The sequence below is a fragment of the Atta cephalotes genome (assembly GCF_000143395.1).
Source record: "Atta cephalotes unplaced genomic scaffold scaffold00010, whole genome shotgun sequence".
NCBI classification, from domain to species: domain Eukaryota; kingdom Metazoa; phylum Arthropoda; class Insecta; order Hymenoptera; family Formicidae; genus Atta; species Atta cephalotes.
In genome coordinates this window covers 1,767,411-1,783,253 of record NW_012130074.1, presented here as the reverse complement: position 1 = coordinate 1,783,253, position 15,843 = coordinate 1,767,411, and the positions used below count along the sequence as shown (strand labels likewise).

Genomic DNA, 15,843 nt, shown 5'->3' with positions numbered 1-15,843 from the left:
CAAGTAAAAATATAAAAAAATGATTATACATTCATGCTAAAAAACAATGTTTGTTGGACAACACAATATATTGTACATATTCTAATAAAATTTCCATTTTTCTTTATAAAAATCTTAGTTTAAAAATTTTTGATGCTAAAAATCTATTAAGTTTTTTTTTAGTATATATTCCTATTGTAATATTGGACTAAAACAATCTATATTTAATTATCTTTTTATTAATTTTTTAAACAAATTGTTAATATTCTAATAGAATTTCCAGAATCTGCATGTTCCTGTGAATAGAAATGCACTTATGCACGAATTTTGATATATTATTCTTTTACTTATTTTCTAATTACTTTTAAGCTAAAAAAAATGCTTTATATTCCCTTTTTTTAAAAAAATTCTTCAAGAAATATAAGTGAAAAAAAATATAATTTGCTTATTAGAATTAAAACATGTTTGTACCTTATAGCCATTCTTAAAATTTCATTTTTCGATAACTTCTTGTCAGGTGGATGAGTCGGCACTAATTTGCGAAGCTCAGCAAAGGCGCCACTCACATTCTGCTGCCTCCATCGTTCACGGCTGTTAGTAAATAATTTTCTTACTCCTAAATTACCTATACGGGGCGTGGGCGATCCCAAATGACCACTGCCAGAAGACGAGATGCCGTCTAGCTACGAGATTATTGTGGATTTCATTAAAATATCGTTTAATTTGTAAATTATTATTGGATTTCGGATAAACTAATGAAATTTAAGACACTATGATTACATTCCACTTTAATTTGGCGCTAATGTAACTCGTAGAATCACTTTATTTATTGTTGTTTATTAAACAAGGATAAATTATACTTGCGAGTTTCGTGACTTGTGGGTGTTAAATGGAAAATGCACCCTGCATAAAATTTATTATATTCAACGATAATTGAAACGTCTAACGAATTCGGTTGGATGCATTAGTGTATATTAAAGCAATTATAAAACATATATTATATATTAATCTGTGTGTAAAAGAACAATACAAATAATTCAAATTATAAAATACAGATTTTACTTGACAGCACAATAAAATGTATTAAAGATTTCATGGTTTAATCCGTTTTTATATTTATTATTATATTAAGCACATATTTTTGTTAATTTGATGTTAATTTTTATGTTAATTTTTATGTTAATTTGAATACAACGGTTTAATTTCATGTGCACCAGCGCGCACTGAAAGCATCCAATCCAATTCGCTATATAAATTAATTAATAATAAATTATATAAATTAATGAATATAGAAAAGCGGATATTAAATTTTACTCACGGAACCGGAACGGTCTCTACGTCTTTTGCTTTGTTCTTCCTCCTCATCTGTGTCGTGGGAATAAAATTCATCGGAAAGCGTAGCTTCCTCTTCAGTGTCTCTTGATGTTCCGGGCGAATCGCCAGCTTCTTCCGCGAGCTCTCCTTCACCAGACAGTAACGATCCAGCTGGAGAACCATTTTCGGCCTCCGTAGCTCCTACACCGCAGCCACTATAGGTTAACATCGGCTGCAATGATTGATAAGTATGCTGAACAAATATAACGAACGCAAGTAATTGTGCTATCATTTTTCAACGCCAATCATCGCGTTCTAATGTTCACAAATAAATATAAAAATCATTGTTTTATGTTTGCAATTTTGAAACTCATTGGAATTACTGATCTAAATCTATCTTACTAATCTATTAATTATTGATTTAATACCATGATTAATTACAATCGAAATCTATAGGTAAAATCAATGAACTTTTAGTAACAATAAAACAAGCCAATTAAAGATATATTTTTAGCATTTATATATATATGTATATGTATAATTGGTTATATAGTGTCAACAGGAAGTTGATACTACATTCTCTTCAACTGTCCCTGACATTCGACAGATATATATGCCACTCGATTTATCTTTATACATACGATATTAGTCATGTATGCACTCGCGGTGGCTTTGTGCATATCAGTTTTATTTATATGAAAAAGGAAGTGTTTCCGTTTATACACATGCATTTTCTCTTAGTCATAATTTTATTCTTCAATCTGGTTAGAAAACTGATCATTGATGGATAATGAATTCTCTATCAATCAACAAGTTTTATAAGTTTACATCAGTTTATCGCGTCTATTCAATGTTAATTATTTTTTACAAGATAAATATAATATACTGACTAATAAACTGCTATTAATAACTGCTATTAATAACTTTTTTAAAATTCGTTTAAAAAATGTCCGTGTATTAACATTATTCATTCTATTATGATAAATAATAAGGTAGATGCACATGTATTACATAAAATACATTACATACATACATTACATGCTTTTTGCAACTTCAAATCTGTTTAAAAGATTAAAACAATTGTAAATTCAGCTAAAATGTCTTACACTTGAATCATGAGTTAAAGAATTCTAAACCTATAATACATCACGACAGCGCAAGAAATTCATATTTTTGCAAACACATAATACACAATTTGCACATATAGAAGTAGAAGATCCATTTGCCATAAGGGTTGAAGAATATGTCTTAACGCAATCACAAAGGCACATAAAGAGGTCAAGACTCACCATATTACACGCGAAAAAAGATTCAACAGTATCACGAGATTAAACGATAGAGATTGACTTAAAAAACAAATAATTTGAAGAACAATACAGTTCGCGCATCGTAGTTATAATGGAGAGAAACACCGATGTCGAAAGAGTCGATCTAACTAGTCGCGAGTCCAGGATAACCCTCTGGGTAAATGAATTTCATGAGGGCGGAGCGCAGGCTTATGGGTGGAGCTCGTGTCAGGTCCGTCCCATCCAGCATCCCTGTATCGACGCGGATCACATCTTCATACATTCAACTGTGATGATGTGAAAATGTGACTATTTCCGCCTTATTGTGCATTGATCCTCGGTTTTATAATCATTATTCATAAAATTTAGCAATATAGATGCGACATATGGCAACGTCACTTTCACTTTTCAAGCTTTGCTAAGTATATGAAATCAACTATGAAGAAATTAAAGCTTTTGTATAAATTTATATTTTTGTATATATTTATATTTATGACTTTTCCAATTAAAAAAGAATTAATTAAAAAATTTTTTAATTATAATTAAAATTATAATTATTCTGTTGGCAATAGCAATCAAAAAATTATTTATAGTTCGAAATTAGACCAATGAGAATGAAAGTAAGAGAAATTCTATTTTCAATTAAAGCGAATCTTGGGACTTAAATATATAAAAAAACGAATTTCTGATATTTATTTTAAGTTGCAGACAACTTTCACATTTATGGGTTAGCGATATAAAAAAAGTTACCCGCTGTATAATAGGACACGTGTAGGTTACCGAGGGTTATGCACGTGGCCTTTATAAGCTGTTTATTTCAAGATTAAAGTCCGATATATTTAAAAGGATCTGACATTTTTAGAATTAAATAATATATATTTAAAAATGTCCCAAGAACCAATGTTTACTTACGCTTACTGAATAATTTATATTATAATAAAATGCAAATATTAATAGATTATTAATATAATCTTAGATTTTTATTAATACTTCTAGATTTAGCTGAAAAAATTATTGAAGCTTTTATACATTACGTAATGACAAATCAAATATAATCTGTTATGGAATAGCATATAAAATACAATTTGTTATGAATTGAATAGCAAATAAAATATAGATCATAAAAATATTGAGTAGGTGTTCTAAGATTAATGTTATAAACGTTATCGCCTATAAACATAATCACTCATTGCTTAATTAAATTATATTTATACGTTTCAATTCAATGCAGGCATAAAGACGGCTGCAAGGTTTTTTTCATTATCTTGTGCACAAGTGTGTATTTGCCTGCGTATATTGCAAACAAATCTGTCTCCACCCCCTTCCTGCTTCGACTCATTGCCATGTGTTTCAAAGATGCTTTCTACAACACTAAAGAATAATACGTGTCAAGTTTCGCGGTCTATCTTATCGCTACCATTATCCAGTTATTATCGTTGCGGACACAACAACTTTACTCGCGATAAAACAGATGAATAATTTTTTTTATAAAAGCGATAAACACGATCTCTCGACAAGAATTACCACATGCACTTCAAATTCTTCTATTTTTAATTATTATCTTGAGATATTTTATTTTTTAAGGATTTAATAATTACGATTAATTTTTATAAATAATGAAGCAAAGTCCTCTATTATGAGATAGGCGTCTAATATGAGATAGTGGCATTTCTGCTAAACTAATAAACGCTATTGGTCCCACCATGAATTTATTGCTCTTGGATTGAAAACTATATAGTAGAAAATTCATTATTAAATCATGCCTGTAGTCATTGTACATGAAACAAGATTTTATAATTTGGATGTTTTTAAGTTTCATTAAGATGAGTCTTTAAATCTTGTTTATTATTTAATAAATAAATATTTGGCAATAAATTCTTCATATAGTGATAGAGTAAGGTTGTACTAATAGAAAAATATGGGATATATTGAATTACAGAAGTTAGATTTGATGATCGTAAAATCAGGCATGGAAATCGTAATATGAGATACCCAAGATATTTCTAATATGAAATAATCGATGCTCCTATGTTATAGTGAAAATCGTTGCTAAAATATAAATGTTATTGTACAATAATAAAAAAGATAACCGGAATGAACGTCGAGTGCCTATTTCTGCGATGCTTGATTCCAACTACCTGAAGATGAGTTCTGGGTATAATCTATCACGTGCTTATTTTTCGCGCATGCGAAATGATTGTGTTTGTTTGTATTTTAGAAACATTAAATGAAGTTTTTTAATTGCAATGACTGATACACTTTACGCATTTTATTATCGATTTTTCGGAGCATCTCATATTAGGAGCACAATTTTTTGACTTTGCGATTTGCTCACTTTTTACATTTTTTTAATTTTCAAAAAAAATGTAATTTGAATTAAATTTTATATAACATTATTTTAAAGCTTATTAAATTCCCTTCAAAATGACCTATTATTTTTTTAATTCTGCCTATGGACTTCTAGCATTTATCCAAAATGAACTCGATATCTCATAATAGGGCTTTCCTCTACTATAGATATGCGTATGTGTAACTATTTATAAGTAATTACTTTATTTATTCACGCATTTGATATAGATTTCCTCCAAATTATTGTTGTATATAAATTTATTAATTTTTTCTTATATTATATATAAATATATCAGTCAAGGGAAAAGATGCATTTTTGTAATTTAAAATTGATAAATAGTATCTACCATTGATTTTCTGCAGATAGTCATCACACATTGCGCTCACCCAAAACCAGATCAGCTCCCACGCAGATTGGCTCGTAATGACGCTCGAATGAGCATCAAGAATGATATTATCTAATCAAGCTCCAACGATGACACCCCGACGCATCCTTCTGGAAAATCTGTAGCACCCTTCCGAGGTGTCACAATAAAACAACCCATAACTGGTGGCCACTTGACGATGGGGAGCTGATCTCTCACCCTTAATGTATACTAAGCAGGGCATCGTTTTTTATGCCCATCGAATCCGGCTAATCGAAAGTTGATTGTTTGGGAAAAATCTTCGTGAATACATCATCCATTTCATTTTTCTGTGTGACTCTATGCAATCTCAACGTAATATTAGCTGATGAGAAAAAGTTTGTGATGTTTTTCCCGTTAGATGGCATTAAAAAAACGTCATAAACTTTTTCCCATACCTAATATAACTATGCAACTTTTATCGCTTTTTTTTAATGCTAATTTTATATATTAATAATTAAGTATCGTTACACTTTTTCCAAGAATATTTTGTTAACTATTATTTATTATGTTATATATACAGAACGTCTCAGACCTATACAATCTCTTTTAATAAAAAAGAAGTAATTTTTTTTATAAGAAATCTTAAACATTTCGACAAGTTAATCGAGTATTTAGCTTTATCAAATGGTATAATATCTTCAATTTTCAATTTTGATTAGAAATGGAATATCCCCAGATACCGAATTTTTCATCACAATAAAGTTTATTTTTTCATTTACTTTCAAGATCAAAAGAAATATTTTCAAAAAAAATGTTTAAACTAAAAGTTTCATGTTTTATTTTGTAATTCGAATATGCAATAAAAAAATATATGTTATATTTAAAAAATTCAATATCTTGTCTGGATAATCTATATCCGATTGGAACTAGAAATTAAAAATAATATCATTCGATAGAATACCTATCCGATTTATCTATCAAATTTTTTTGAGGGGGATGTTTTCATAAAAATCATTTCTCTTTATTTTATTAAAAAGGATGTACGCGCGCGCATGAATATAGTTTAGGATCATGAGTATATCTGAAATTATTTTACAGACACATCAATATTATTACTTTCTTATTGTATAATAAAGTGTTTTTGTAAAATTGCTTGTTCGATTAATCAAGCCGCTATATTCTTTAATATTTTTTATTATTTATTTAATTTATATATTTAATTAAAATCAATTTAAGTGTAATATTATATTTTCTATATAATAGTCACATAAAATACAATATTATTCCTTTTGCAATACTATACACAAAGAAAATTTGAAAAATAATCAGTCCAACGAAAGTCACATTACAGAAAATTCGACAAAGAGGCACCCCTAGGGTGCCCCAGAGAATTTAATGGGGGATATTTTGTAGCGGTTTCCCACAGGCCTGGCAACTCGCGGCCAATTTGCGCGTGTCAATGAATAAGAATAAGGTATTAATATTGCCATCGCATGAGATCGATTCACGTGACTTTTATCGCGGTCTTTGCGTTCCGATTTTCAGATAAAAGCAGAAAATCATTAATATCGACAGAGAGAGAGAGAGAGAGAGAGAGAGAATACAGACGGAAGATTTGTATCTGTAATATATTATACAATAAATGTGTTATAAATTTAGCGATATCGTGGAATCGTAATTATAAGTTCATAGTACATCGACAATGCAATACATAAATATAAATATTCCGACAACTATAATTCTCTAGTATATTTATCTCCAAATCCAAACTCGTCCACGCGTAGCGAAACACGGCAGAATCCGTAAAAAATTAAAAGCTACGATTAATTACAGACGTAGCGTAACTGTTAATTAAATGTCGAGGTAATCCTTTCACTTTACGGCACCTTAAAAATTAATCTTCCGTCGATTTGTCCATTTAATCCCCGAGATTAAAATCTCATACCGTTGCTGGCCCTCCAACAACTTGACCCTGCAATTCTACGTGAGGACGCGAGAGGGTGACTGCTGTGAGAGGGCTGTAGGCGGGGCATCCCTTATCAGCGGCGAACACTCGCACAGCCTCCATTTCCTCGTTTCAATAGCGTTCTGCTCGAAATCTCAGCAATACTTTCACTTGTATATGAGTGTCACCGTTAGATAGCCATCTTAGAATATTGTTGCAATAGTTAAATGGATTAAATAAGAAATTCTATTTATTCTCTTCCAATAATCAAGCAAATATTACGCAGTGACGAAAATAGTATAAAAATTCAGAATTAAATATAATAAAATTAAAGCAAATTAGTCATAAAATAATTTTACATGAGACATTGTCTGTTCTGCTTCTCTAACATTTTATTACTTGATCACAACGTTTTTACTTCTTCACAAATTATTAAACTACAAATTATCACTTTTCTCTGAACGGATCAATACAGATACACATTTTTGTTAGAATAATTCACGAATTGTTTTTATGATTTTTGTAATTATATAAATATTATAAATTATATGAAATTATATTCTAACAAAACCTAAAAAGCCATCGTTAAAATATTAAAAAAAGCGTTTCATTTTTTTCATAAACTATTTATAGATCTTTTGTCAATATCTTTCTGTGTATTTTGAAATTCAAAGTTCTCGCCTGATAAAATATTGTCATAAATTCGTGCCACAATTTTATAACGACTCAGTAATCTTATGTAATTTTTGTTTAGCGGAATGTGAAAGGACTATTGATTAACAGAGTTAAATCATTTCTTGAATGGATTAAATCAGTGTTCTATCGAGCACGTGTGGCTTATTGAGGTCTCGTCGGGATGTGCCGGTGGGAGAGAGGCGTGTCGCCAGTTTTGCGCAGCGTCCCATGAACGTCAACGCGCTCGACTGGAGCATCCCCGTGCTATAGAGTGGTCGAGGGGGACGCGAAGGGTGAAATCAATTTTCGTTATCGCCGTCAACCAGCCGCCCCACGCTAATCCCATTATTAGTGTTTGTTTTCCACGTGTGGCACTTGCATCCGCTGACATATCGATCATCGAAACGCGCATTATATGTAAGACATTTAAAATAAATATTAACTCCCTACGTTGAGAGTTACGCAATGATGTTACGATGTCATAAATTATCTCTATCAATAAATTGTAATAAATTGTAATAAATTAAAATAGAAGAAAATTATTTTAGAGATAATTATGACATAAGAGGCAAAATATTATATAATACAATATTCATCACATTCTTGATAAAAATAAGATATTTCTTACTTTTAAAAATTAATTAATTATATAATTATATTTATATTTATAATTATGTAAATATTAAATAATTAATTATGTAATTGTATTTATATAATCACAATGCATTTAATATCGGCGAATAATAAATAGATTTTGGGAGAAAAAGCATTTCCTATATGTTTGTGTATAATATATTATAACTATTTTCAATACCATATTTAATTATCATATTTTTCAACTTCTGGACACATCATAATTTCTTGATTTGAATAAATTTGATATTTAAATCGTTTAATGGATCGTTTTATTTTCAACAAAGTTTATTGTCCAATAATGTATTTCAATTTAATTGTATCGGCCAATAATCTTATTCCTTAACAACTAACTTCAAGGTTAAAGTTTTACAGTATTAGATGTGATATCTCGCTCATTATATCACGATCTTGTATCACCCAAAGTACATTTACAAGTAATCTAGAGTATTTGCAACAATTAATAATAATTATGCAACGTGTAATCTCAATATTATATATATATTATACATAGTTACGTGTAATCTCAGTATCATATATAGTTATCTGATTGATGTAGTGTGTGCGCGCGCGCGCGCGCGCGCGCGCGCGCGCGCGTGTGTGTGTGTGTGTGTGTGTGTGTGTGTGTGTGTGTGTGTGCGTGTGTGTGTGTGTATAATAAAGGTATAATTTTTAAATCTACTCTTTATAAATAATCGGAGCTTCGTCTTCGAATTCATTTTCTAATCAAAATATCTTGATTAATTGCGATCTAATTCAAACTTTGATATATATATCAGCGATTCGTTAATTGAATTAATTAAATCATAGAATTTCGATCACAGCTTCTTCCGACAATTTCAAAATGGTTTCATATCTACATATCCTATAATCATCTACATGTTTACAGTAAAATTAATATAACTATATAAAATACTATAAAATTTCTTAAGATGTGCAAGTATTTGCAAAGTACAATTTAAGTTAGATTTATTGTCATAGTGTTCTTTTATCAAATGAGTACAATTATTTGACAAGTTCAGATAAATTTTGTAGATTCCCGAGTATGTATATAGAATTATCAAACATATCATTACGACATTAATTATTCTATTATAAAAATATAGAAATCCTTATTTTATGTCACATCAAGCATTATATATATGCAGTCAAGAATATTTTATATTGAATGACACTGATTTATCAAATATTTTTTTTTGTTTATTTAAATTAAATTATTAATTATTGAAGCAAAAAAAGAGGATCTATAAAGCCGTTTTTTTTTGCCTTCAAAGCCGATTTTTATTAAATAATTTTTTTTGTATTGTATGAAATGTTTAATATAATCATGTATAAAATGTCTAAAATAATCATCTATGTGAGAAAAAATTCGATCCATAAAACTCTATTAATTATTATTCTAGATATGCTAACTATAAGCTCTTTTCATAACTAATATGAACTGATAAAATACCATATTGTCGTTCAATATTACTTTCATAACATTATTGTATACTATTTATTGTTTCCAATGTGAAGATAAATACAATTCATAATAAAAAAAATTAATTTTATTACTCTTGATACATGGATACTTATTAAAAGGTTCACAAATAAATGATCACTGTTAGTTGCCTATTTAGTCTTTGTATAACATAACAGAGTCATGATCATTATAAACGTTTTTTTTATTTCTTTGTATTTAATATTTTTTTCAATAATTTTTTTCAATAACTAGTATCCGGTAATGATCGCATAATCTCTCGTGGGCAAGTTGAGCGGACTAAACTGAATCGAAAAGTTCTCTATCATTTTGCAATTTTCACAATAATTAATAAGATATTAATTTCTGAAGATTGCCGAATAAAATCAATGAACAAAACAATTTTAAGATATTAGTGATATATCTAGATACTATCTAATAATTAATAATTAATTAGAACTTTATTGAGCTGGATCGAGTTGTCTTCCATATAATAATATTTCTAATAATATATTTTTGATATTTCTAATAATCATATAGTACGAAAAAATTATTTAATGGAAATCGATTGGACAAAAAACGATTTTATTGACTCTTTTTCTTTGATTATCGAATAACTGATGAATAACGATTCCGGAAACATCCGCACATCTTTCAAAACTTATTTATAGTTTTATTATATAAATAAATATATATATAAATTATAGTATAATAGAAATATTTAACGAAAATCTATACACATGGTTATCTAAAAAAGTACAATCACAGCACGAAAAGGATCATAAATATTTACTATTATAATTAAATCGAGCCAAGTTTTACAATTAGGCAATAAACTGATAAACCAAAAATATACATATTTATTATTTATTATTTGTTTAAATTAAAGAAGGATGTAAAAACTTATATTAGAATATTAATATAAAAAGTAAATTATTATTATTATTATTATTATTATATTAGTATTATCATCCTTCTTTTTTCAAATGACTTTGGTATAATAACAGTATTATTAATCATATTAATAGAAATATGTGTTACTTACGTAAGTAGTGTCGATAAATCTGCTAATGAAAAGCGAAACAAAGGATCAACAAAGGCACCATGATGACACAAATGGTATAAACCATTGTTCTTGGTTCACATACAGACACACCAATATATTCATCATTCCATTGCGAATCATTTCCACTTAATGGTAATTCTAATATCGTCCTTTCATTACTAAATATTTTAAACGGTAACGAGCATTCCTTCGTACTGTTTTTACATGCGTGCACAGGATTCGAGGTATTGTAAACAGTCTTCAAAAGATCGAATTTCACTCTCACGTAATTAGGTTGAATTTCATTTTCCGAATTAAAAACAAAGAAATAATACCCATTTAGAGGTACTCTACAATCAAATAATATAGAATATTTTATGAAAATATATGTTTTTATGTATATTATTAACATAAAGCAGTTGTATTTACATTTTAAAAAGAAGTATTTATTTAAACTAGATTACTAGAAAAAAACTCATAAAACTTTAATTAAGACCGTTAAATAAAAGTAATTAATAAAATTCAATTAACAATCAAATAAATCCATTCTTATTTTTAATCAAACAATTAACGCAAACAATAACTTTTTCACCTACCTATATGTCACCGTATTGGCAAAGGAAGCCGTAGAATGATCGCTTTCGTGTTTGGGTGTACAAAAACGATGCGGTGTTAAAGGTAAATTCAAGATAAGACCTTTGCATTCCAATAGCCGTTCTTCGGAACTGCTAAATGAGCTCCAGAATTCAGAATTACTTCTATCGTTCAAAGTTGTTTCGTTTACGGTACCTCGATCCTCCGCAATGCCATCTGGATGCAACATATCCTGAAAGAGAATTAACATACTTTAATATTCTTTATGTGTTGCTTCAATTTGACATAACAATTTTTTCAAAAATGCATTCTTTAATCTGCTTTCCGCATTTAAAATTATTATACATTTTAAAAATAAGCAATATATTTTAATATTCAAATATATTTTATTATAAACTCATAAGGGTTAAAAATAAATTTCGGATGACAAATAAGCGAGAATCATATTTGCACTTTGCAAGAAAATGTTTCTTCACAATATCTATAAAGGCAGTTACAGATAAGATTAATAACACATCATTATGTGATTTATACTGTATCTCACTACAAACAAATAACTGTATAATGGAAAGATCCACTGATTTAAGAATAACTATGTGCAATTTCTACGCAATTTCTAACTCTACGAATATAACTGACAAGAAGAGTACTACGCTCTGTTCTTCACCGATTTTGATCAAACTTGATCACTGTGTTCACTTGGTAGGCTCCTCTAACATAGCTGCAATTTTGATCAAAATCAATGAAGAGCAGAGCGTAGCCTTTCCTTGTGAGACGTTTTTCTCCTCATTATTACAAATGATAAATTAAAATCTATTGTTCAAATCATTGTTTTAACCCGGAAATAATCAGCTAATTGTTCTTTACATTTTTCTACAATCACTCAAAATATTTTTATCTCACAATTAAAAATCACTATTATCAATAATTATAATTAAATATTATATTTATATTATTGTTTGTTTTATTTAATATTTTAGCTCATTATGTATCTGGAGACACGGTAGTGTCTCGACGCTAAGACATGGCACGAGACACTGCCGTGCTTTTTTACGCAAGCTGGCAAGTTTCGCCAGATCGAGGTTATCGGATCTCAATATGCATTTACTGAATGATTTTTTAAAAAATAAATTTTTTAAATGTGTATGGATTCCTGATCAATAAATAAAGAAAACACTATTATGACTGATGTGAGCTTAATTTTTCCTTGTTGTTGATGCTGTTGATATAAAAATAAGTTACCCTACATAGGTGACTATTCTCAAGTTGATAGAAGATAGTGTATTATCAATAATGAAAATAATATTATTTTATGTATTAATATATTTTCATGCATTATTTTTAAACCGAGATTTTTTTAGTGAATTTTAGAGTTAGTGAAACTTTTCTATATAAATCTTCCAGTCAACACTAACTAAAAATAATATAATATCACTGTTATAATTTCGCTCTCAACTATATATAAATGTAATATAATACATGTAATATAATACATGTTACATAACAGTTACATTGTTGACTGTGAAAATAACAATGATCAATTATATTACTTTTAGCTGTGCTGTCTTCTCTATTATTTTTAATATAAACATTTACTGAAAAAAAATTATAAAATTTTTATAAATAAAAATTTGTTTGAATAGTATCAACTTATAGTAAACTTATAGTAAATAATTATTTAAATTGATAAAAAATGATATTTAAATCAAATAAAGGGTTCTTAATTATATAAATATAAATAAATATATATTCATATTATAAATATAAAAATATATATATATATATATATATATTACATTTAGTAAATATACTTAGTACTATTTAAATAATAGTACTATAATTATAATACTTAGTACTATTTAAATAATAGTACTATAATTATAATACTTAGTACTATTTAAATATTTATTAAAATTTATAATTTTTTTTGTATAAGAATATCTATATATAAATTATTTTAGTAGAGTAATTATAATTAATTTATTACATTTTAGATTAATAATTTAAAACACACAAGAAATACGAAATAAAATTTTTACCTCTTCTATCGCTGCATCGCCGTCTTCATCTTCCTCCGTTAATTCTTGATAAAGTGGCGATGAAAGCACTAAATCTCTTCTTCTTCGCCGTTTAACTTCTCTCGACAATTTCTTATCATTCATCGTGTCGTTCACTAATTGTTTTAACGCAGTACCTTTGGCACCGGCTTGCATGTCAATAGTATCCATTAATTTATGCAATATCTGCTTCCCGCGATTACCGAAGGAATTGATTTTTCGTAAAACATCTTGAAACACTTCCTCAGAGTTCGTCTGTTTAGTTTTCGATTCTTCTTGGTTCTTCACGATTTCTTGTGCCATACTAGATTCCATTTGCTTGCTGGATATTGTAGAATTTGGACGCGAATTAAGCGAAAACGTGGAATTCTGTTGAAAATTGTGTCTCTTAGATTCATTGTAATTATACTGTTCTTCTTGAAAAGAAACTGGTATTTTTGAAGGCATTGGCATGAATCTGGAATTGAGGACACAATTTTTAATTATAAAGAAATAAAAATAAGAAGAATTTTCAATTATAAAGAAATAAAAATAAGAAAAGAAATTTAATTATACATATATAAAAAAACTACGTTACAATCTGCAGAATCAAATTTAATTAATAATACATTTAATGTTAATTTTCTACTACTAATAAAAAAGCTAATAAAAACTAATAAAAAAGAAAAAAATCGAAATATTTATTAAGGTATAATTATTAAGATATTAATCAATAAGAAATATAACGCACTTTGTGCTATTTTCTGATATTTTTTTATTGTCAAATCTGTTTATTGATTCTTCTTGAAGTTGATCTTGTAAATTTCTAGGATGAGTTGTCCCATTTGTCACTGGTTTATCCATATTAATGATATCCCTGAAGACTGCTTCATAATGATGATGCAGATTCTTTTTCTGCTTCTTCTTTGTATACTCGGTCTTAGCCAACAGTTGGGTGAGGATATTTCGCATTGTTTCAGGATCCAACTCGTGACTGCTCTGATGTGTAGATGATTTAGAAATGTTCAAACGAAGAATTTTATCTTCATGAAAATGTACGTCTTGGTCTGCTCGTCTCATTTTGTCAGGTACGTTGCTAAGACGCACTGTCTGTAATAAAAAAATATAGCTTAAATAAAAGTCTTATATATCTTTAAAAAGAAAAATCTATTTTTGAGAAAAAGGATACCTCCGTAGTACTTTTTACATCAAGAAAACCTTCTTCCTTAGCGATTTCGACGAGTTCCTCGAGTTCCTCGCTGCTATCATCTCCGATAAAGGCGCATTCATGAAGATTTTTGAAGCCACGAATTATTGTTAAAGAAGCGCCAGGCCATCTAAAAACAATAAAGCATTTCATATCTTTATAATAGAATAATGTAAATAATTAAATTATTATTGTATATTATTATATATTATTATATATTTTAAAACGTTAAAATAAATTTTAATTAAGAATGAGAGAATTAAGATATACATATAAGCAATAGTGACAGTTGCATATAGGTGACGAAAATTCTTTTTTTCTTGAATTTTATTACAAGATAACGAGCTCCCATTTTTATTTATAATTCTACCTTACACAAGTTGAAACAGTGACACTACTGCCATGCAAAAGATAGAATCCCCAGTATTCCTTCATGTCGTCCTCCATAATGAGGTGTCTTGTCATCGAGATGGGTATTGCTTCTTTTTCAACCACCGGCTCATTACTCATGAGATATGCATTGAACGTGGCATTAACTTTGATCATTTGGCTCTAGACAACAATTGATTTATCATCGATTTCATCAACTTTAGCTTCTTGAAAAAAAAAGAAGAAAAAAGAACAAATACAATTTATTGCAAAAGATTACTTGTAATAAAGAAGACTTATTTAGACTCAATTTCACAACTTATTGTTGATTCTTAACCGAGGTCAATTTATTCCTTATCTTTTTCCAATTCTAGAAAAAAATGAGGAATAAATTGAACCTTGATTAAGAGTTAACCATGAATGATGAAATTGGACCTTAGTTCAAATATCGCATTTATATGTATATGAACGTAATCTTTATAAACTTACTGTATTTTATCAGAAGAAAAAATTATATTTAATTTGTAATAATTAAACATACAATGATTTAGGATAAAATTAGTGATACAGATTCTCTTTCTTTCTTTCCTCTCTCTCTCTCT

The 15,843-nt window shown here is 28.4% G+C and overlaps 2 protein-coding genes and 1 pseudogene across 2 annotated transcripts in view; 1 reads left to right on the top strand and 2 right to left on the bottom strand.

Annotated features, from left to right (window-relative positions):
- LOC105627699 overlaps positions 1-7,145 on the bottom strand; it is a 10,690-nt gene extending 3,545 nt beyond the window's left edge. Inside the window, exons 1-3 of the mRNA XM_012208976.1 lie at positions 7,120-7,145; positions 1,298-1,532; positions 451-662 (exon numbers count right to left, since the gene is read on the bottom strand). Of these exons, the coding sequence (XP_012064366.1) occupies positions 451-662; positions 1,298-1,522 (437 nt within the window). The 5' untranslated portion in view covers positions 1,523-1,532; positions 7,120-7,145. The remainder of the gene's footprint in view (positions 1-450; positions 663-1,297; positions 1,533-7,119) is intronic.
- Positions 2,762-4,058, top strand: LOC105627853 (annotated as a pseudogene).
- A 3,912-nt stretch (positions 7,146-11,057) lies between the features above and the next one.
- Positions 11,058-15,843, bottom strand: part of LOC105627697 — an 8,006-nt gene continuing 3,220 nt past the window's right edge. Inside the window, exons 3-8 of the mRNA XM_012208974.1 lie at positions 15,243-15,424; positions 14,855-15,002; positions 14,417-14,775; positions 13,669-14,143; positions 11,632-11,861; positions 11,058-11,385 (exon numbers count right to left, since the gene is read on the bottom strand). Of these exons, the coding sequence (XP_012064364.1) occupies positions 11,058-11,385; positions 11,632-11,861; positions 13,669-14,143; positions 14,417-14,775; positions 14,855-15,002; positions 15,243-15,424 (1,722 nt within the window). The remainder of the gene's footprint in view (positions 11,386-11,631; positions 11,862-13,668; positions 14,144-14,416; positions 14,776-14,854; positions 15,003-15,242; positions 15,425-15,843) is intronic.